A 24,475-nucleotide genomic window follows, 5' to 3' on the forward strand; every position below is an offset into this window, starting at 1 on the left:
CCCACGGACACCAATTCCATTTCCTGATTTCTCTATTGATCACAATGCCGACCTTCCTTCTCCCTACCAGCCACATCCCAAACCCAGGAATCACCTTGAAGCATCTCCCACATTCAGTTATGCACCAAGTCTAGGCAGTGCTTTCACTGTTACAGCCTCAATCCTGGCCTTTGTTAGCTTTCTCGTTAACAAATCTGTACTGAGCGCCCCTACATGCCAGGCGTTGGGGTGCAGAACAAGACAGGCATGAACTTGGCTCAGAGCCTAGAGGGGAAGCCAATGATTACACAAGCAACCACAGGGAAAAGGGAAAGAACACTGACCCTGCAGAAGCCCAGGGCGTGAGGGAAGCCACTGGGCTAAAGAAGCAAGAAGAGTCTCTCAGTGATGTTTAACTGAGAAGTGAGCTCAACTCAGTTTTTAAACTGAAAGATAGTTAAGGCCTTGCTGGGTGAAAATCTACTTATGCAGAATAGTGAGAAAAACATTACAACTGCAATCAAATACATGTACAATGAGTTGTTTGAGAAAACCTCTTTTGTTCTAATGTAATGTCAGTTCCACGAGAGCAGGGATCTCATCTTTGCTTATCACTCTACCCCTGCTCCCTGAGTCAGCAGCTTAGCCCACGGTGGGCAAACACTTGCTGGGTAATGGATGGAGCTGCCTCAGCTCTGCAGCCTTATCCCTCATCTGTGGGAGGGGACGACGCCACCTCACAGGATCCTGTGATGACTGAATAAGACAATGCAGATAAAGCACTAGAACTTTCTGCCACATTGTAGCTACTTAATGAAGGTCAAGTCTCTCCCCTGTCCCTTTTCCTCTTACCCCTGCAGAGCAGAAATGACCTTTGTTTAACGTCCTGGCCAGGCCCTGACATTTTACCAGAGATTGCCCAGGAGACTGAAAGTCTGAGGAGCACCAGGGAACTGGTTCAAGGGCCTCAGGGTGGATTCTGAGGTTTCCAGAGTTCTTGTGGTCACTGTGTGAACTTACAGGTTGAGCTGTTACTGTGAAGTATTATTACCCTATACTTGTCACACATGTTTCATGTGCTTACAGTGAAATATTTATTACAAATACCATTACCTAATAAATATTCAGAATTAGGCCTCCATAAGTAGGGAAGGTAAGTGGCATCTGTTGAGTATCAACCACTCCCTAGGGTTAGGTGTTCTGTATAACTGGTCTCAAGCTTCTCAACAAAACTCACAGTGTAACTTCACATTCTACTTTAATATATAAGGAAACTGGTGCTTGGTGAGGTTTACTGACTCACAAATGATAAGGGGTTGAGTTGAAATTTGGACTTAGGTCTGCCTAACTCCAGACTCGTGCTCTTCCCACCATTCCAATTGTCTTTCCTTGAGAGACAGTTTTTGGGATATGTTCTATACAGATAGCACCCCCCAACCCAATATAGCCTGTATCAACCTGCTCTTCCCCACCAACACTGTCATCACCCTCTTCTGAGCCCCCGTAATCTCTCCATGCTTCCCAGCTGGGCTGCACACATCCACTCTTATTTCCCAATGACCCACTCTCCATTCACAGCCCGGGCTATCTCTTATAGACACATATCAGATGATGCCACTCCACTGTTAAAAACTCATATGGTTTCCACAACACTTGGAATAAAATTCTTATTCTGCCTTTCAAGGTCCTCTATGACCTGGGCCAGCCTCAGCACAGCCACACTGGAGCACTCCAACATTCCACACGCTCTCCAACTGAGGGCCTTTCCCCAGATGTTTCCTCCACCCAGAATGTTCTTCGTGGGGCTGGCACCTTCATATCAACTCCGCCCATACATGACCTCCTAAAGGAGGCCTTCTCTGACCCCTCCAGATGTGCTATGACACATCACCCCACCTTGCTGTTCACAGCCCTCGTCTCATATGTCACACTTATTTATTTGTATACTGTCTGCCTCCCCTATCCCTATAAGGAAAATTGTTAGAATAGGCTGTCTCTCTTGTTCCCCGCCTTATATACAGTGTCTGTTGACTACAGAATGAGTCTCGGGCACTTCATTCATCCTCTCAAGCATTTAGTGAAAATATCCATAGTGTCTTGAGCTTCATCAGGCATTGCTAGTCCTTGAGTGCCACAAGGACTAGTCCCATGTGATTCTTGATTCTCAGCATCTCACATAGGACCTGTATTCAGGGCTCACTAGATTTCTTGACTGAAGAAATGGAGGCCGTGCTGTATCATCCTTGTGTCCTCTCTGCCCAGCATATCACTGGCATCAAGAAATACATGCCAATATAATGAAGTACTAACGATGATGACTTGGTCCCTGAACTGCATGAGCTTTTAACTGGTTAGTTAGTGGGAGAAGAGCAAGTATGTGACACTGGCACACAAACTGACCAGGTAGGTTGTTTTGAAGGCACTTCAGAGCAAGGATACTATCACAAGGGGGACCAGAAATTCCTCTACGGCTGTATGTTTTAAATTGAGCCTTTAAGGGAACAGAATTAGGATCCTTGGAGGGAGGAGGGGCCGTGTGTTAGGCAGATGAACATCATAAGCAAAGGCACTGAGTGGAGTCAGCAAGCAGCATGCAGGGGCGTGGCAGAGACAGCCCCACCTGGACAGAGTAGAGTCTGGAAAGAGTAATGGATAATATAAGTATGTACCATGAGCCGATAAAACCTTTCATTCTAATGGTTGAGCAGGTAATACAGAGTGGTCCTGCTAGATTATCACTAGTAACCCTTGTACTTATATTAAGAGTTTACTCTTCCATGTCTAGTTCCCTCATTACACTTTATCAGTGAATTTGTCGCATTGAACTTATAACTGTAGAGACTAACTTTTTCAGCCTGTGGGTCAAGTCACTCCGTGTGGCACCTCACACCCTCACAGCTGCTGGGCAGATGAGGAGTCTGAGGCTCAGAGAGACGAAGAAACTTGTTCAAGGCAAAAGACTTGCACAATGATAGGCACGACAGTCTCGTCCAGTCCTGTCTGTCGATATTAAAGTCATGCTCATTCTTCTCTACAAGATGAGACAAAATAGTGAAGCAGGAGCTACAAGCTCCATTGGTGTTACATGCATGGTGCTCTAAGGATCTGGAGAAGCGAGAGAAGCAGAGGCTGGCAAAGCCTCCAGGAGGAGATGAGACCAGACCCGAGCACAATTCTTACCAGATGAGCAGCAACTGGAGAGGCAGAGAGAAAGGACAAAGGGATCAGGAGAGGGAACTACACGGGCTGCCAGCAGGATCTCAGGGGCAAAGGAGGCCAGCCCGGCTGCTTCTGGAATTTCATGTTGGGGAATACAGGATAAGAAAGGTGAAAATGGTGTGGCTAGGGCTGAATGCCAAACTGAGAACTCTGGACTTCAGCCTACAGGAAGGGGGAGGATTCCGAACGCGGGGCAACGAGGGAAATCCGTGTTCCTGCAAGGTGAATGCTCAGGGACAACTAGGATAGGAGGCCTGGGAAGAGGACCACCTGTGTGATGGGACGGCAGATAGGTGACCATTTCAGAAGTTCAGGGGGTATCTGACCTGGTAATTTCAGGCATTAGAAAAGGAAAGTTTGAGACGTTAGAGGTGAAGAGTGACACCTGTGGAGCCAAATTCCTTGAGTTCAAATCCCGCTTCCACCACTTACTACTGTGTGACCATGGGCAGCCTATGTAACCACTTGTTTCTCTGAGTCCTCATGAAGCTGCTGTAAGAATTAAATGAATAAACACATATAAAGTGCTTAGAACAGTGTCTGGCATATCAAAATCACCGAATGTTAGTTGTTATTATCCTTTAAACCTTTTGGCAGGTAGACATAGTTTTCAGTCTAGGTATTCTGGAATAAAATTAGAAGCCACAAATCCATGACAAATTTCAAATTCTTAAAATAAATTAATTTCAGTTATGAATTATTTAATTTAGTAACAGCCAGTCAATTATTAATGCAGACATTCACATAGTACGAAACAACCAACAACTATGAAATGAATAAATTGACAGTGGATGCTTTTGGGACTTCAGTGTAAGAACACATGGTGCCCTAGTTTGAGAAAATCCATTCTGAAGGTATCTGAATCTGTGTTTTCCTTCATCAAGTTGCACGGACTCACTCAGATTTCCCCTGAAAACCCCATGTACTTTCCCAGCTCCGTGGCCTTTGTCCCCTAGCCCTCTACTCAGATGCCCCTTCCAATCCATCTAAGTCTACCCTGAGGCCTGCTTGAAATACCAACTGCCTTTGCTTCAGCTGGTCTCTCACCGCCCCTAACTCCACCCCAATGTGATTATAACACTACAGTCCTTACACAGGTGAACAATGAGGGTACAGTGTCCTGTCTCTTCCTGCAGCCCCTGCATGGCAGGAGTCATGCCTTGCTCTTTTTCCCTGGTCCTATTCTCAGGGCAGAGCACACGCTGTCATTTAACCCTATTATGAAAACTTTGCCTTTAGAGGAGGATTACAGTAATGGACTGCATAACGATGTTTTGGTCAACGACGAATATACGATGGTGGTCCCATAAGATTAGTGTCATATAGCCAAGTTGTGCAGTAGTCTATACCATCTAGGTTTGTATAAGTACACTCTACGACGTTCACACAACGATGAAATCACCTAACGATGCATTTCTCAGAACGTATCCCCATTGTTAAGTGGCATGTGACTGTACTCACAGGGTTATCTTTTTTTTTTTTTTAGATTTTATTTATTTATTTATCCCCCAAAGCCCCAGTACATAGTTGTCTGTCATAACTGCACATCCTTCTAGTTGCTGTATGTGGGACGCGGCCTCAGCATGGCTGGAGGAGTGGTGCCTCGGTGCGCACCCGGGATCCGAACCCGGGCCGCCGGCAGCGGAGCGCACGCACTTAACCGCTAAGCCACGGGGCCGGCCCTCACAGGGTTATCTTAATGTCAACCTCCCTTAATGCCCATGAAACAGGATTAATAAATACTCATGCAACTTTTGTGAAGCACATCTACCTTTTTACAGCCTAAACCCACCCAGGGTCAGGATCATCAAGATCACTGTCTTCTGCCTCCACATCTTGTCCCACTGGAAGGTCTCTAGGGGCAATGACACCCATGGAGCTGTCGTCTCCTATGATGACAATGCCTTCTTCTGGAACGCCTCCTGAAGGACCTGCCTCAGGCTCTTCTTGAGGAGGTGTCGCTCTTTTCAGAAATATGTCTACGGTGGTTTGCTTAGTTTGTTTTTTTTCCATCATAGATTTGCCTGTAAGCAGATAACGCACCATGAACATTCCTCTCTAGTAATGAAAACCTTTCAGTGTTGGGGTCCATGTTTTCAAACTTTTTAAGGAGCCTGTTGAGGACTGCAAAAGCTCCTACTAAACCCTTCGCTGTGAATTTTCTAAGAGGTTCTTGTTTTTCTTCTCCTATGGTTTCCTTTTCTCTCTCTCTTTTTTTTTTTGTGAGGAAGATCAGCCCTGAGCTAACATCCATGCTAATCCTCCTCTTTTTGCTGAGGAAGACCAGCTCTGAGCTAACATCTATTGCCAATCCTCCTCCTTCCCACCACGCCCCCCAAAGCCCCAGTAGATAGTTGTATGTCATAGTTGCACATCCTTCTAGTTGCTGTATGTGGGACGTGGCCTCAGCATGGCCAGGGAAGCGGTGCATCGGCGCGCGCCCGGGATCCGAACCTGGGCCGCCAGTAGCAGAGTGCGCGCACTTAACCGTTAAGCCACGGGGCCGGCCCTTCTTTTCTCCTGCCTCTTCCTCTGCTATGCATTCCTATTCTAGTTCCCACAACTCCTCATTAGTCAATTCCTCAGGAACCACCTCTAGGAGCTCCTCAATGTCATCCTCATCCACACCCAGGTTGAAGTTGTTTGCCACCTCAACCACAGCCTTGTTGGTTTTTGTAACCTCCTCATCCTTGGCAAATCCTTCAAAGTCATGGATGAACCTCGAGTGTCTTTTTCCAGATGTCTTTCATACACTCCTTGGTGACCTCACCCCAAGCCCAAGCAAGGTTCCTGATGCAGTCATAGAGTTGCAATCCTTCCACAATTGCATCAGCGACTTCCTCAGTTGCAGCAATAGCCTGGGAAAAGTCCTCCTCAGGTAGTAGGCCTTAAAAGCTGCTATAACTCCTTCATCCATTTGTTGGATCAAAGAGGTGGTGTCTAGAGGGAGAAACACCACTTTGATATTGGGATGAAAATCTCCAATAAAAGGAGGATGTCCGGGAGCATTATCCATAATAAACAAAATCTTCAAAGGTATGTTATTTTCCAAACAAACATCTTCTCCATTTTGCTGGCATAGCAATTCAGGAGGGCATCTTGGAAGAGGAGCTGGGTCGTCCATGACTTCTTACTGCTCCTGTAGTACACTGTCAGTGTGTGCTTACTGATATGCTTGAAGGCCCTGGAGTTCTCACCGTGCCAGATCACAAGGGGTTTCAATCTGTAGCCTGCAACATTACCCCCAGGCAAGACTGTTATTCTGTCCTTAAAAGCGCTGAAACCTGGCATTGGCCTGGCCTCTTTATGGATGAAAGCCCTTTCAGGCATCTGTTTCCAGAATAGGTAGGTTTCATCCATATTGAATATTTCCCCTAGTAAGTAATTTTCCTCAATCAGCTTATCTCGAGTTTCCCAAAATTCTTCAGCTGCCTTCATATCAACACTCACAGACTCTTCACCCACTTTCAGATTATGTAATGAATAACGATTTTTGAATGGTTCAAACCACCCAAAGCTAGTAGTAAATTCAACATCGTAGTTGGGCCAGGCTTTTCTTTCAACATCACAAACTTTTTGCTTTGGTTGTGATTGTTATGGTGCTGAGAGGGATATGCTTCTGTGTCTGGTCTTTAATCCATGTCATTAGAAGTTTCTCCATGTCTGATATAGGCTCCTCTCGAGTTTCTGTCAGTTAGTCTCGTTGCCTTCAATAAAGCAGATCCTTTAACAGGGTCCGACAGTTTGATCTTCAAGATCGTAGCTATGGCGGTATGTGACATGCCCGACAGGTGAGCAGTACCCATCACTGATTTTCCACCGATGTAGTCCTTAATCACTTTTTATTTCATTACCAGGTCAATCACTCGATGTGGCTTCTTACTGGCAACATTAGCAATGGATTTGGTATGCTTAAAGGCCATGATGAACAAAACACAATATCACAACAACCACAAGAGAAAATGATGCAATCAAGAGACACGGTAAACACAAGATGTATGAGGCTGCTGCTGGTGTAACATGGCATATTGTTTTATGATGAACTTTTTTTTTAAGTAGAAAGAGTACACTCTACAATAACAATAAAAGTATAGTATAGAGCCAGCCCTGATGGCCTAGTGGTTAAAGTTCGGCATGCTCCGCTTCAGCGGCCTGGGTTCAGTTCCCAGGTGTGGAACCACACCATTTGTCGGTCAGTAACCATGCTGTAGCGGCGGCTCACATAGAAGAACTAGAAAGACTTACAACTAGAATATACAACTATGTACTGGGGCTTTGGGGAGGCAAAAAAAAAAAGACGACGACGACTGGCAACAATTGTTAGCTCAGGGCAAATCTTTCCCAGCAAAAACAAAACAAAACAATAAAACAGTATAGTATAGTAAATAGATAAACCAGTTAACACAGTCATTTATTATCATTACCAAGTATTATGTACTGCACATATAAGTGTAAATACAACTGTCAGCACAGTAGGTTTTTTTTTTTTTTTGTGAGGAAGATCAGCCCTGAGCTAACATCCATGCCAATCCTTCTCTTTTTTTTTGGTGAGGAAGACCAGCTCTGAGCTAACATCTATTGCCAATCCTTCTTTTTCTCCCCAAAGCCCCAGTAGATAGTTGTATGTCACAGTTGCACATCCTTCTAGTTGCTATATGTGGGACACCGCCTCAGCATGGCCGGAGAAATGGTGCGTCAGTGCGTGCCCGGGATCTGAACCCGGGCCGCCAATAGTGGAGCGCCCACACTTAACCGCTAAGCCACGGGACCAGCCCCAGCGCAGTAGGTTTGTATACACCAGCATCACCATAAACATGTGAGTAGTGTGCTGCACTACAACGTTACAACGGCTTCAACATCACTAGGTGATAGGAATTTTTCAACTCTATTATAATCTTATGGGACCACTGTCGTATATGTGGTCCCTTGTTGACTGAAATGTCTTTATGCGGCGCATGATCATGCTCCACTTTGAGGAAACAACAGTCCCCAAACAGACAGTAAATTCAACTTTTCCAATGAAATAGAAAGAGACTCAAGACTGCAACATCTACATCTCCAGGCTGTGGGCTTGCTCTATGGATTTTCAACTTTCAAGCTGCCATAGTCATGAGTCAATCCCTTAAAATAAAAATAAATCTGTGTGTGTGTGTGTGTATCTCATCTATTGGTTCTGTGTCTCTGGAGAACACTGACTAATACATAAGTGTAAGAGGAACTGTCCCTGCTTTCTCAGGACCCAACCTTTCCACTTTCATCTCACAGGCCAGCCTTTCAAACAGCCTTCCCCCTCCTTTATCCAAGGATCCCCAACACCAGGTTTTCCATCTCTAGCAAACCTCAAACACCCACAGTGAGAACTGGTACATGAAACACTTACATATCCATTTACATCTTGGAGGAAAAGTCTACCCAATGGCAGAAGGAAAAAAGAAAAATCACTTCCAATCACTCTCTCTGAATGGACAAAAGCTGAGTTGTATGCTCTTGGACACCTAATTTCTCTGGGCACCAGTTTTCCCAGCAGGAAAAAATGATGATGCTGGACAAGACCACTTTTACCCAATAATTAAGATGTTGCTCTACATTACTCTTACCACATTTTGAGAAAAATCAGATAGCTAAGTTAAGAGGATTTTAACCAAAATTGGAGTATAGCCTTCAAATTCAATTCAACATTCATGCAAAGTGGCACGATTTCAGTAAGAGCCTTGACTATTATAAGAATGTAATTATAATGGGTAGAGTTCTATGACCCAAACTATTAGAGAATTCTGTCATACTTGATTAAGGAAAACGTCACATCATTTTAGGTGCTCAACGCAAAATAAAATAACAAAGTCTTGTGAAAAAGTAGCCCTTGGGATGGCCTACTACTCAGCAATGTTTCCAACAGTAGCATTTTAGAATTGGAAGCAGGCAGATTATTCCATCTAGTCCTATCAACTCATCATCAGAGTATACAGGAAGTGAAGGTCACACACAGGATCAGGATGTGGCAGAATCAGTACTAAAAACCAAATTTTTCTACTTGTAACTTGGTTTAAAAGACAGTTACTGAACAAACAGGTGAGCTGACACTGAAATGTGGTCTCTCTGAATATCCAGGTCCCTTCGGAGAGAGTTCAAGGATCCATATTATACTCAAATTCATGTTCTGGTTGGTTTACTTTGTAGAAGGCTAGGTAGCACGATAACTTAATTTCTCATCATTTTAATTCAGGAATAGATGCAATAATTTAGCTTTCTCACGTGTGTTCTTATTTAAAATAAAACTGGGGGGAGGGATCTCCTACAGTCTCATAGTCACCAAGGCAGCTGGGCCTTGAACTCCTTGCCCAAAGAGGGGCCATATGCCTTCCAGATCTCTGTTCTCCCCGGCACTGCGTATTCGTGTCAGGCAATGACTTTTCTACCTAGGGAATCTATAGTTCAGGTCCTCACAATCAGAAAACCTACCTTTTCAGAAGCCAAAGTTTCTCTTTTTATGATGTACAGCAAGGAAAAGTGCACTAATTCCCCTGGCCATCCTTCACAGTCTTGAAGGTGAAGCCTGAACAAGTGTAATCACAGCTCTCATGTCCTGGGGCCTGTTAAGTCCCAGGCCCTCAGCTCTAGCATCTCGTTTAACTCTCACAACAACCCCAAAAGGCAGCCATCACTTTTCCCATTTTACAGAACAGGAAACAGACTCAGCTTAAACAAATTTCCCAAATTCACAGAGCTAGTAAATGATGGAATAGCGTCTTGAATCTTTATCTTTAGCACTCAAAATTATGTTTTTCCGTTATGCTATGGTGCCTCAAAAATCTTCAGGAAACCGTCTCTTGGATCAGATCTAGACCACTAAAAGTGTTCAGGTCACTGCTCCTTATCCAGAGCCGGGGTGAAAAGTTCAGCCATCAATTTCCATAAATTAGGGAAGTACTTGGTTTTGTTTCTAAGTGGCTCTTTTATTTACAAGTTTGTTTGTGAGGGCTGTTCCTCTCTTAAAGAAATGATTCTACTCTGTGATACCTTAGTTACTACTGACATCAACTGAAGAGATGCCTAATGGTCTTTGTTCAGACTAGAAGTTAGGAACTAAACTTCTAGTCCAGTTAGATTTTTGAAAGGGCATAGCAATCTACCTTGTTATAAAAGTTGACTCAAAATGCTAACAGGTAAGGAGTTTCTTATGGGGTGATAAAAATATTCTAAAATTAGATTATGGTGATGGCTGCATAACTCTGGATATAAATGAAATCATTCAACTGTAGGCTTTAAATCAGTGAATTTTATAGTAAATATTATATGTTAATTATATCTTAATAAAGAAGTTTAAAAAAAGGACACATAAGAGATTTGATTGTTCAAGTTTCAATTATCAAAGGAGAAAATAATGTAGGAACAAATATTATTTTCACCATTTCATTCTTCTTCTCTATTTACCCCAAATGTCAATTTGCCTGATCCCTATTATTGAAGAATTACAAAATAGAAGTAAACACAAACTTCATGCAAACCTTATAAACATTTAGACTTATAAGTAAAATCAGGCAGAGATTACATGGTCTACAAGGAGATTAGTCATGAGCCTCCTTTAAATAAGGCTTATATAAGACACACACACACTGAAAACTAATGAAAATTCACAAAATCACAAATTCACTTGTTGGAAACCCATTCAGTATTCAGAGAAAGATTTATAAACACATTTAAAAAATTCCTTCCATCAGGAATATAAAGACTTCTTACCTTGTGACAAGGAACCAAGCAATTTGACTGAAGTCTGGAGAGGGCCTCATATACGTCTTAATATGTGGCATGGCGTTGCTGCGGCCAGATGTCTCAGCTGACCATTTGCTAGTGATAGGAAAGATACAAATCGCTACTTAGAAAAAACAAATTGGCCGTAATTCTAATATTAGGAAACTGCATGAAAAGCAAAAATCCTTTAATCTTAAAAACAGTGGGTACACAGTTCTCTGTGACATGTCCTGCGACATCTTATTAAATTCTGGTCAGATAACGGAATGACACGTGTTCATTTTAGAATAGAGGTATGTAGAAAACACCACTCACCACTCACAAAAAGCACTTTTGGCATACAGCCTTCTTGTCTTTTTTGCCATGAATACATACACACATATATACGTATACATACATACATACACACACACACACACACACACATATCTATTATTTGTTGTGCTTTTAACTGCACGTATGCACTTTTGTCTCCCAGTTGGACTGTGAGCTCCTTCAAAGCAGGTATCATGCTCCCTTAGTGCACTACTGAGGAGAGACTCAGTAAAAGCTTGTTGAATGAAACAAAATACAAAATGGGAAAAACACAAACAGTATGTATATCAAAATGGAATGCTGAAAAGCAGGAGGATAATTCAGAAATACTTTAGTCAAAGGCTGATATTCACATATCTGAGTTTGGTTTCTATGTTTCCAACACCGTAGGACTAAGGCTCCATGGGAATAAATGATCTATATCATGAGGCAACAATCCTTACTTATGAATGTAAGAGGATAGTCTCTCAAGAGAACAGATGGTCTGCAAATAGAATCGGGATTAGGTAGGTCCAACATTAGATTATTCAAGTCACTTACACAAAGCAATATTGAAAGGAACTCAATATCAAGAAATGTCCCCTGTAAGGAACAACCTCCCCAAAAAAGCATGAAAGAAAGGCTCCAGGATGACATACTGAATTAGACCGAAAGCTAGTGAAATGTAATCTGCCTTCCCTTCTGGCTGTCCAGCATAATAAATGCTGTTGAAGCAAGTATGAAACTGGGATCGGCCTACAACATGCAGGATGTGCAACTTCTGAGGCTAGAGGACGACAAAGGACACTCCTTTCACTGTCCATTCAACCATTTACTGAACTCTTACAAGCCAAATTCTACCCCGTATCCTGTGGATTCTACCCTGAGCAGGCATGCAGTCACACAGTGTATGCATTTGTAGACAGAATGATTATATTTTATATATCGGAAATATGAACTAAAATGCTACTTATGTAAATTCTAAACTACCCAACATGTTATTTTATTTACCTTGTTCTTTGCATGCCAATATATAAATAGAAACCACACAGAGAGAAATTTTACTCTTTGGTATTAAAAACCTATTCCAAAAAAATGTTCAAAACCTTGTTTTAAATTATTTCTATCACTAACATATGTAGATGGAAAATTATAGCTATATTATGTAAGGCTCTCTTTTAAAAAAATTAGACTGACATAAATAATATTCATATTCCTAAAGAAGGAAGCAACAGTAGCATTCTAAACCAATTACTTACTGAAAATAGGAATGGAGCCAATTCTGTTTTTCTGCTGTCTGGATGCCATAGGGAAGAGAGCCCCCAGCTTTTAAAAGAAAAATAAAATAAATTAAAATTATGGAATATAATTTGAGGATCCTTCATTAAGAAGAAAATCTATAGTAAATAGTGAGAAGGTAAAAGTGAAAAAACAAAACCACTTCCACTAACTCATCTTACAGAATAGTTCTTTGAAAGAAAATGTCTATACCTGTACTAGGTATGTTCTCTCACTGCAGTTTCCTTTCTTAGGGGTGTGTATTAAATAGTAAATGTTTACTATCTGAAAAGAAAAAGGTATTGTTTAATCACTTGGGGGTGGTATTTAACAGTTGCAGCAAGTAGTTTAGCCACAAACATTTGTGCCACACAACTAACTGGCCATAAGGCAATTTTAATGTAAAAGATAAAATAACTGGTTGATTCACAGTTTTGGTTTCATCTGGTTACATGGTTTTCATAATAAAACATAAAAAATGAATACCAAAATTAAAGACTTGAATGCAGAAAATGAATGTAAAAAATATTTGAATATTTAAATGTGTGTAGATTCACGGCAATACCGTGCAAAAAACTGATGTTATTTTGTGGATTGTTACCTAAGCACTTTGTCTTCCAAGTCTTTCGTTCATAGTATTGTGCATTTTTTTTTGCTTGTTGATTCATCTCATTCAGCATCGTACTTTTTTTTGCTAAAATGTCTTCCTTCATTAAGAGAGGTACCCATTTCACACAAATACTAGGATGCATATTTGTAACCAAAGGAAAACCATGTGAACCAAATGAAAACTATTTGTAACCAAATGAAACCAAAACTGTCAATTAACCAGTTATCTTTTATGGCAAAATTGCCTTTACGGCCAATTAGTTGTGCACAGAAAATGCTGTGGTAAAACTGCAGCAAAAACTGCTTGTGGCAAAGATGCTTATGTGAAAACACCTGATGGAAATTCACTGGTAACAGCACAGATTTGAAGTGTCAGAGAAACCACAGAAAGAATCTGGGCCTATCCTGCCATCCTTACGCAGGTGAGACATGCTTAGCCACATTTTGCAAGATGAGGTCTGGAGCAACACCTCTGTTTTTGCCCAAGACCAGGACACATGGGGAGGCAGACTAGGATGAGAATTCAGTTCGCCTGCCTCTCTCGCTGTTTACGCTCTGCCACTTCCCAAAAGAATTCGTACTAGCTAAACAGATTCTCACAAATAGAACAGAACGATCACTAAAATAAAATAAATTAAAATATTCAGTAAACAGTTAAGTTTTAAAAAAGGAATTCTAAAATCCACATTCCTGCAAAGAATCAAGATACGTTTCCAAGTGGAAACACAATTAAAAGCCAATTTCTGTTCATCTTTGAAAGGAGGAAAGTTCCACTGTAGATTCATCAGTCACTTCCCAAACACAGGGTGGAACTTCTCCATAGAAATCTATATCCAAAGAGGGCTTTACATTTCTCTGACTTATCAAAGAAGGTGTATTGTATCTCCTACTGCAAATAACTAAAAAACATATTCAGGATTTCAGGACCAGTTATAAAATAGCTTTATTGAAAATATCATGTTCTTCTGCATTAAAAAGTATGCTTCGAATGGATCTGGTCTATTAGAAGTACAGAAAGAAAATAAAAAAATCACCATGTTCCTGAGTCTCAATGAAATAATTTTAGCTCTGCCATTAAAAAGCAACAAATGGGCTAATACACTCCAAACTCTACTGAGGTTTTTCTGGCAGGGTCGCATCTAGTTGGACAAAAATAAATGGGCTAAATTAGTCTAATTCAGAGCATTCTGCTTCCAGCCATAAGCAAATATCAATCAGACTTCCTTTTTTCCAGAGGAAAAAATACACTGTTTGGGTTTTTGGATATTACCTCCTGAATGCACTATCTGGGGGGATGTCAAATTCCAAATAAAAAGTTAGTGTCCAGCACTAGCATAGGGAAACAGAGGACAAGGTTGGAAGAGTCTACAAAATAATCCTAGGCATTTACAGATGAAGCCCTTGAGAGAACAGATACATCAACTAGGTCATACTAAAGGTGTCAGGTCAATATTAAGCATAAGTTCTTAAATATATCGTATCTGGGATTCAAACTTGGAAGAGCCACAGAGTACCACAGACACAGGCAGGGAGGATGTGGAGAGAGAGAGAGATCAGAGAAAGTCATGTTATAATTGCTGGAAAAGGCATGGAGTAGTAGGGGAAGCTGGTTTTATTTGACATCTTGTCTGGACAGCCAATCTGTTGGTGGCAGAGGTGAGAACGGCCTTATTGGTAGAAATGAGGAGAATATCACTCCCTCAGAGGGTTATTGTGAGGATTAAAGAATAGACCCCCACTGCCCCCGTGGTGTCATCTCTGGAACACAGCAGTGCTCAATATTACTTATCATGATCCTTATCCACTTAAGAGAAAATCATCTCCAAATTTCTAACCAGTACTCATTTCCAGGAGGAAGGTATTCTTATTGCTTGTTTTAAAAAGTTTACCAGGGCATTTATGAAATATACACAAAAAATACAATTGAGACAGTCTCCCTAACAGTTACCTGGATATCCTTCTAAACTTGTCCGCACATTTTCCACAGAAGGATAGATCTAAAAATAAATAAGGAAAAAAAAAAAAGACAATAAAACTTGAGATGTACCATGTTGAAGAAACTATTTGTTAAAATGAATGATGATTAGTTTTTAAGAAAATGAAAATCTCAATTAAAAATACTTAGGAGCTGGCCCAGTGGCACAGTGGTTAGGTTCGTGAGCTCCACTTCAGCAGCCTGGGGTTCACGTGTTCGGATCCCAGGCATAGACCTATGCACCACTTATCAAGACAGGCTGTGGCAGGCATCCCACATATAAAGTAGAGGAATATGGGCACGGATGTCAGCCCAGGGCCAATCTTCCTCAGCAAAAACACGAGGATTGGCAATGCATGTTAGCTCAGGGCTAATCTTCCTGACCAAAAAACAAAAAAAACTTAAAGACTTAGAAAATGGGCTTGAAATTTTAAAAAGTTCCTGTCTTACTGAAAAAAATTGAACTTCTAGTAATTAAACTTCTGGAAGCATATATATTAGATGAAAAAATTACATTTTGATTTGAGTATTTTTTCCTCTGAAATGCCAAATTAAAACTGAATTGAATGTAAAATTAATTATTAATGCAAAGGTCTCTAAATAATTAATAATGCTCATAATTCTGCTGGCAATGCTTTATCAAATATTTTTTCCTTGGCTTAACCACCTGAAGGAAGGAATGGAAAATTGCAGGCTAGCCTGTGGCTGAAACGGAGCTCTGAACAAATGAGGCACTCCCAGCACCAGATGACACTACGGTCACTCAATTACAAATGATGATAATGGACTGCTGTTTCCATCCAAAAACCACTGAGTAAAACACCCATTACAAGGAAGACTGATCCCCAATTCTCCTGGACTAGAGAATAAAAATAATTAACTCAAGGAGGAGGCGCACTCACCAAATGAAGGGGAACAACACCCTTCCCTGGGGTCTTGCTTTCCTTCCCCAATGTCACCAAGCTCTCTTTAAACTCAGAACACAACCATTTGGATTCGTCAGAGCCCATGGAGCCAATACTTGAAAACTGTCCTACTATTGGCCAAGACTCTGCTTTGGGTATGGAGGAGGCATGTTCTTTCAGAAGCTGTGAAGGAAAAGAAAGGAATGTCACAGTCACTCAAATATATGAACAGAAATGCTGCAAAAACGCAGAACACAGTTTTCTGTCCTTGGCATGCCTAATAAATAACGAAATGCTGAAAATATTAATGATCAATTTCATCCCATGTAGACATTTTTCTTCTTTTTTGGGAAATGTTCTTTAAATACTAAAAAGATTTTTATTTTAATGGAGTAAGTGAACAGGAGAAGTATTCCTCTTCTAGAATTCTTTGATTTGTACTAAAAGCAAAAACATAAAAAAATAAAAGACCTATTTTAGTAGAAATGTCAGATAAACCACCAACCTGCCATATGAAGTTAGATTTTTTCCTTGAAATCATAATTGCTTAATATAGTCACGTGCCATATGACGACATTTCGGTTAAAGATGGAGTGCGTATACAACGGTGGTCCCATAAGATTAGTACCATATAGCCTGGGTTAGTAGAGGGCTACACCATCTAGGTTTGTGTAAGTACACTCCATGATGTGCACACAATGACGAAATCACCTAACAACACATTTCTCAGAACATCTTCCTGTCATTAAGTGATGCATGACTGTATACCTAACAATACCTAGAAGGTCAAGCTATTGTGTATTTTGACTCCTATCATCTGAAAGAGGTTTAACACTCGGGTTTAACACAGGTAGCTCTGATGCTCTTAAAATAAAAGAGAATATATTTACACATACATATCGACTACCTTCAGCACTGCAGAAGACTGATCTGCATTTCTTGCTTTGTTTGATACTTAATGCAAAGCTGCAGAAACAATTCAGAATATATTCCAAAATTTTAGCCACTTAAACATGCACTGAGTGTCTATCTATAGGCTGGAGAAAGCAAGAAAAATAAGCCACAGTTCCTGCCCTAGTGGAGCTCATCATTCTGATGTATTGTTTAGTTTAATATGCATTATTTCCCTAAACACAGCTTAGGCATTAATATTTATAAACACATTTACCAAAAGCCCAAATAGTTCTCACCTTCCATCCTGGGTGCAGCACAGTGTAGGAAACAGAACTGAACTGACAATGACAAGAGTCAGTTTCTATTCTGGTGCTCAGCCCCTGACGGCTACATGGCCCTGGACAAGTCCCTGTGCTTCCATTTACACATCAGTGAGACAAAAGTCTGATCATCCCCATTTTCTCTGGAAGGCAGTTGTGATGTACCATGAGCTACCGTGTGTGAAAAGTGGTTTGAAAACTCTAAGAAGCTATTCAACTTTCAGTAAGACTGTGAGCCTACACAACGTGTGCTCTTACCTAGCCTGTCTAAACCATCAGGCCACAAACAAGTAACCACTAATGCTTAAGGAATACTCAGCAGGTGCCTTGCTTTCACTATTTCATTTACTCCTTACACAATTCTGTGAGTGAAGTACTATTATGATGCCCATTTTATAGATGACAAGAGAGGCAGGCTAAGGAGCAAGCCAAGGTCATATGACTTGTAAACAACAGGTCAGGATTTGAGCCCAGGTGTGGGACTCTACTCCCAAAGGTGTGACTTAGCCAGTCTGTTCTATTCCCTCTCTAGGTCAAGACTTGAAGATGTTGGCTACGAGATCTTGCCTGCTTTCAGCTGTGGTTTCATTTCAAAAAAGGAAATTAAAATGAAAGAGTTTTATTAACCAAGGGGAATTCTTACATAACATAAATAATTTACAGAAAAAGAGGTAAGGCTTTTAGAAAGCCACGTTAGGGAATTTATTAAGTTGACAAACTCTCTCCTAAAGAGAGATGAAGAAAACAGTAATCCTTAACTTACTTGTTGTTTTATTTTGTTAGACTTTTCTTTGTTCATTTTCATACCAGCAGCAAATGGCATGTTTGTAATTACAATTCTCTTCAGGGCACTGGTTTAGTAAACAAAATACATTACAGCTCAGTTGTAGCCTCTACTCAACAGTATTTTCTGTTCTTTGTTGAACTTGTATGTTATAAATCCTTTATATGCTGATCAAAAGCTACAATACTTATATGAATGAGAAGTCTTAAATTAACCTTATTACAAGAAATACAAAAACAAAAAGTCCATATGCTTTTGCCATTTAGAACAGTCTACTCTATATCTATACGAGGCATAACAAAACATTAAAAAGTAATTACTGAAAACTATAATTAGACAATTTATCAAGTGCCTACTATATACCCAGAATGGTGCTAGAGATATTGTGAAACTGTCATCAAAATATACAATTATAAACGAAAAAGGAGAATATATATTAAATTTTTAAAAAATGTTAAAATAGTAAAAATTCTGTTACCTTCCTAAGCCTAAAATGTCCCCAATTATCTTTTTGACTTCCTTGAAAGCGTCCTGGGGTTGATCCAATGAGGTAAACACTAAAAAGATACAAAAATCCAAGTTATAGAACATAGTGATATGATTTGTAGACTCAAAAATCACAAAACACATGAAAACTAATATAATCTAATAGAAATGTACTAACAGCCAACTCGTTTTCTTGGAATGTTTCCTCAGAGTAGTAATTGATACTTAAACTCATTTTTAAGCACATCAACTAATGGTGGAACATCTACAAGGTGTAAGGTACCAGGCAAAGAACTTATTTTATTTTTTTTTTGTGAGGAAGATCAGCCCTGAGCTAACATCCATGCTAATCCTCCTCTTTTTGCTGAGGAAGACCGGCTCTGAGCTAACATCTATTGCCAATCCTCGTCCTTTTTTTCTCCAAAGCCCCAGTAGATAGCTGTACGCCATAGCTGCACGTCCTTCTAGTTGCCGTATGTGGGACGTGGCCTCAGCATGGCCAGAGAAGCGGCGGGTCCGTGCGCGCCTGGGATCCGAACCCGGGCCACCAGTAGCGGAGCGCGCGCACTTCACCGCTAAGCCACGAGGCCGGCCCAGAACTTACTCATTTTAAGAGTACCCCAGTGGAAGGCTTAGGGAAGATTTACTGGCCTCCACTTCAGTGGCTGAGAGCCAGGAGATGCAGATAGTGACAGAATCTTCTGCTTTCATCACGCATGAAGGATAGCCAAACATCACTCAATCTCCTCCCAAGACCCCTGCATTCCAGACCTCGTTTGGCAATCAAGGTATTAACATACTATAAACACCCCAAATTGCTAAGACAACACATACTTCGTTTCAGAGAGATCATGCTCTTGGATGATATCTATCCACTCCTTGAGGGGAGGAGCATTATAAGCCATCAAGTAGCTGATGAGATCAGCTTTAAAATGTGTTGTTGATTCTCCAGAGCTGTCGGTTCCATGGACAATTCGTGGGTACAAGGGGCTCACCCATATTCTGAAATGGAAAACAAGAACTTTTAACAGGAGTGCAACTGATCACCATGATATCTCTGTATTGACTATGCACTCACCCTAAGGAAGAGGTGAATTCTCACTCTCCACATGTTAAGTAAAGTGATCCTTATGAAAGATGAGACAAATCCAATCACAACACTCCAAGGGCTTCCATCATATTCTGAATTATTTTTGAACAACTCACCATGAATTTAAGACCCAGTAAGATCTGGCCTCTGCCCACTACTCTCAACTCAATCCCTCCATGCTACCTCTCATTCACTCACCACCTTCCTTATTCCTCGTTACCCCCACACCTCTATATTGCTTTCGAAGACTTGACAACAACAGTTAAGAGTTCCACTCCTAATTGTTACAGCAAATCCACACCACCTGTAGTAACCCCAGCAAGATTTTTGCCTATCGATATACCTCTTTAGCCAAACAGAAAATAAGAGTTATCCAGACTAAAAGACATGTATGCGCAAATCTATTTTCAATAAACAAACTCGTTTTCATGATGTATATGCTATAGCAGTTTGAGATATTTTCATATCCTAGACTTTTCTGGTGTCTGGAATGAGGATATACCACATTTAATGATATTACATTAACATCTCAGACTTGCAAATAATTCAGTAAAAAAACATTAAAGACATCTGTCATTTCTTTAACTCTTTTTCCTCAAAGGAAAACAATGCACTTTGCTAAAACTTCTATATTATACCCACAAATGGAAAACAACCATATCTAAACTCAATTCTTCTATGAACTGCTCCATGGTAGATCACAAAACAGTAAGGCTTCAAACCTATTGTGCTCAGTTTCTTCAACTGCAAAACTGGGTTAACAGCCCCGTGTCACAGGGTTGCTGCAAAAGACGCACACGAGGCAATGAACAGTGTCCAACGTAAAGAAGCACTCGGCAGGTATTAGCTGTTACCTTTTTCCCCCTCTGCAGCTCCTTCCACCACAGTTCTGCCCATTAAGCCAAAAAAAGAAACTGCCCAGTTCCTCTTTCACCTTGCAGCCCTCCAAAGAGACTGGCGAGATGCAGGCCATCAGGGCAGGAAGCACCCAGAACCACAAGGATCCTGGCTGTGCATCTTCTGAATTCTGTACATGCTTCTAGCAGGATGGCATGTCACAACTTCTCTTCCCACCTTGAAAAGACCCCTCGCACAAGAACTAGAGGCCACGTTCTGGACCCGGATCTGCTTCTAACTGGCTGTGTCATTTTGAGCCAGCCCAACGACCTCTCTGGGCCTCTGCCTCTTTGTCTGCAAAATGACCACACTGGGCTGGATGGATGCGTAAGGTCTCTCCTCGCATAGCACCTTGGAGCCCACAGGCTGAGTGGGGCTTCTCCTGGATTAGTGGTTCTGGATGAGAAATACAACAGATGATGACTTTCTAAACCAGGATACTGAGATGTGAGGTGTTTTTAACACTTCACAAAATAAGATGAGAAAATTATTATCGCAGGCCAAATAATTTTAAAAGTGAGACATTAACAAGTGGACCAAGAAGCAGCCGAAAAGGATGGTTGAAACACTTGTACAGCAGAAAAGAATCACCAGAGCCATGGTAGACTCATTATGAAATAAGATTACACAAAAGGACTGCTTTTAAACATTTTTTAAAAATTACAACCCACAACATGAAACTGTGAAGTATCAGAGAGAGTAGAATCTAGACTCACTATGAGATAATAGTACCCTACACCAGGGCAGCTGACACAGGAAAGTTGGAGAGATGTCACACCCTTGGTACTTTTTGAGTTTTGAACCATGTGAGGCTACTACCTACTCAGTATATATATATATTTTTTTCTTTGATTTAAAAAATTAAATAAAATAAACAGCCAAGCCCTTACCCACAATCTCTTGCCCCATAGCAGCCACCCCAGAGAAGCCTAAGGAAGTATGACCGTCTATAAACTCAAGCTTCAGACTCTAGAAAGAGCTGGAGGCCACGGGTGGCCTTCTGTGAGCTACATAAGACTGAGTGTCAACTTGATAAATCCCTTTAGGTACATTAATTATTGCTTCCCTAAGAACAAGCTACATTAATCTCACTTCCTTTTTTGATGGGGCTACATATGAGCCATGAGTCTGAAAACCCAGCCCCATAGCTTAGAAGCTCCAGGGGTAGCAAAGGTGTAGTTAACCAGAAACTCAGTGGATCAAGAGTCCTGTGGCTGTCGCCTTGACCCTGTCACCTCTATCCTGAACCAGTCAGGATTACACTGCATTTTGTGAAGCATATTTTAAGTGGGACACTTGAAAACTAAAACATGTCTCGAGGAAAACGACCAGGCAGTGGGGATGGGGGTTCAAAGCCACCTGCTACAGTAGGGAAAGGAAGTGAGGAGAGGGAACTAGAGATGTCTGGCTCAGGGAAAAGACTGTCTTTCAAACTGGAAGGGCCATCTTTAGGAAAAGAGGTAACTGTTCCACACGGCACACGCAGGTCGAAGCAGGCCCAGCGGATGGAGGCTGGAAGCCTCTGTATTTCAGCTCAACCTAAGGCGTGATTTGGGCTCAGTCAGAGCTAACACACCCCAATTTAGGGGTTCCAGCCCAGTCTGGGCAATATGGGGCAAGGTAAAGTAGGGGAGGATGAGCGTGGAGAATACTCGAACCCAGAAAGGGTGAGTTTCTCCAAACACAGGAGGCTGCTAACCAGCTCTTCTCTAGGGAAGGCAGAGATGTACAAAATGGCTTAAATGAAAGAAAGGGAAATTAAACCTCTCTTAAAAAAAAAGGGATCTAAAACTAGATTTAGCGTATGTGCACCAAGGACAAAGGGTTAGGAATAAAAGAAAACGTGAATAACCTTCATATTCAATTTTTCTCTTGGAGATTCACAACCATATGAACATATTAAAGGCTCTCAAAAGACACCAGTTTAGATTTACTTTATGGGACAATAAACTGATTAGGAGTGAGGGGAAGTTTTCAGTGTACAAGCGGGTACAGGGGTAAGTGGGGACCAAGAAAGTTAACTGGTGGGTCTTACTGGAAAAATAACGGGTTCAGACCTTTCATTTTACATCTTCTTTCCTGCCTCAGATCCTCTGTACACGCTATTCCCTTCTACCTGCCCATAGAGTGTGTTATGATCCCATTTTTGTAAAAACTAGGAAAAAACTACTGTGTGTAAATATTTATCTATGTTTACATGTATAATAGAGACAGCTGTGGATGATTATGTGCTCAAATGTTAACACTGGTTACCTCCAGAGAGTGGAATTGAGGGGAGGTAGTAAAAGAATACTATCACTTTTTCTGCATATGTCTCTCTTCTCTGCCATATGTGCAGTTTTTTTACAATTTAAAAAATAGGAAAAAAAAGAAGAAAGCGAATGTTCTGGGTTTTGACCTTTCTGAGCACACACAGCCACTGCCGTGAAGTGAACAGAATCCTACAAACCCTTGCGTCTTCTGGTGCCAGTCAGCATGGATGAGGTTGGAGGTGTGTATGACCACCCGGAGGCCTTCTTCGTACAGCAGTAGCATCATTTTCCTTTAAAAACAGAAAAGGGATCAAAAAGCATTAACAGTACTTTCAAAATATGTAATACTTTTCTAATGCAAATAGCTAAATGTAATAGCTAGAGGAATTCTTTAGACTCGTATTACTCCAACTTTCAACATTTACAATCTTCCTTTCTTGTACACATTACCATGGTCAAAGTCTGCTCAAGTGATAGGTAGAAAACCACCTTCCAAGATGCTCAGAGTATTGGTGGTAAATGAATTTTGGCTCCGTCCTGACCACATGGCCAGTTCCAGCACTTCGAACCCCCCCCTCCCCTCCAGTCTGGCCCCTTATTATCTCTTATTATCAGGGACAATGGAAACCTTCTTGTCCAGTGTTTTTCAAAGTATGGTCACAATTTCTTGCTGTGTCGTGGGTACCATTTTTTTAAAAAATTGCAATAGAATAAATTAGAAACTCAAGAGTATATTGCATATATTTAAATTAAGTATTGGCTTACGAAGCTTTTGTTTCAGCACATAAGTATGGACATGTGTAGTAGACTGAAATGTAACATGTATTTCTTACTGTGGGTTGCAGTTTGAAAAAGTTGGAAAGATGCTGCGTTTTCCTAAGACTGATCTTTTTCATACTCTGTAGATACCACACTTGTCACTAGTGTGTACCTGGGCTTAAGGTAAGTCTTCCCTTTTCTTCTCCATTCACTCACATCAGACCTCGTTGAGTCCTCCCTTTCCCATGGGGCTTCCCCAGCCCTCCAGTCATCAGACCTATTTCTCTTATTTTAATGCCAGCAGGAGAGGGAATAGGAAAAATAAGAGCCTTCTATTTGAAGCCCCCGTCTTGGTCAGTTAGAAGCCGCATGACCCTAGGTAAGTCATTCAATGTCCCTAAATCATTCAATGTCCCTGAGCCTTGGTTCTGCACTTGTAACGTGAAAGATCAACCCCTTCTTACTCAGACTGTCGCGGTGCGGATGCAACAAGCATGGTGTTAAATGTACAACACTGTCGCGCTCCCATCACTCCTTCAATGCCTTGTTTTACTTTGTCATCTACTGTTGGATGATTTTTGGCCTCCCGATTGTTTTCTAATTATTTCAGGAATCTAAGTTCTCTCCCCCCAACTAGAGATTCACGCCTCAAGGCTGTGACTCTGCCTTGACTTATTGTTTCTAATGAGGTGAAAATGCTACTTAATACCTACTGATGTAACTCAATTCACACGTGGGGAAAAAAAGGAACCACTAGTTCTCTCCAATAAACAACAACATAAATACTATTTGGACGGGATGGGGTGAGCAGAAAAAGATGCAGAAAAAGAATATAAGGACTGAATTTAAACGAGAATGTAATCCAAGCTGGCAAATAGTAAATTAATGCAAAGCTGGAGAAATGACAGCTGTTGGGCCAATCTTCTTTCCATTTATGAAATGTACTCCCAGAAATCTGGGCAAATTGACATACACAGTTGCCAAA

General features: G+C 41.1%; 1 protein-coding gene across 4 annotated transcripts in view; it reads right to left on the minus strand.

The window, feature by feature from the left end:
- Positions 1-24,475, minus strand: part of TDP1 (tyrosyl-DNA phosphodiesterase 1) — a 93,884-nt gene that overhangs the window by 48,873 nt on the left and 20,536 nt on the right. For all 4 annotated transcript variants that reach the window (XR_015556130.1, XM_004434193.3, XM_087448064.1 and 1 more), the window contains exons 7-13: positions 22,929-23,021; positions 19,327-19,494; positions 18,485-18,563; positions 16,006-16,191; positions 15,077-15,125; positions 12,501-12,567; positions 10,936-11,043 (exon numbers count right to left, since the gene is read on the minus strand). Coding sequence is in view for 3 of the 4 variants with exons in the window: in XM_004434193.3 (XP_004434250.1) it covers positions 10,936-11,043; positions 12,501-12,567; positions 15,077-15,125; positions 16,006-16,191; positions 18,485-18,563; positions 19,327-19,494; positions 22,929-23,021 (750 nt within the window). In the remaining variant the exon portion in view is untranslated. The remainder of the gene's footprint in view (positions 1-10,935; positions 11,044-12,500; positions 12,568-15,076; positions 15,126-16,005; positions 16,192-18,484; positions 18,564-19,326; positions 19,495-22,928; positions 23,022-24,475) is intronic.

The sequence above is a fragment of the Ceratotherium simum genome, chromosome 24 (genome assembly GCF_057802395.1).
Source record: "Ceratotherium simum simum isolate JZ-2026a chromosome 24, ASM5780239v1, whole genome shotgun sequence".
NCBI lineage: Eukaryota > Metazoa > Chordata > Mammalia > Perissodactyla > Rhinocerotidae > Ceratotherium > Ceratotherium simum.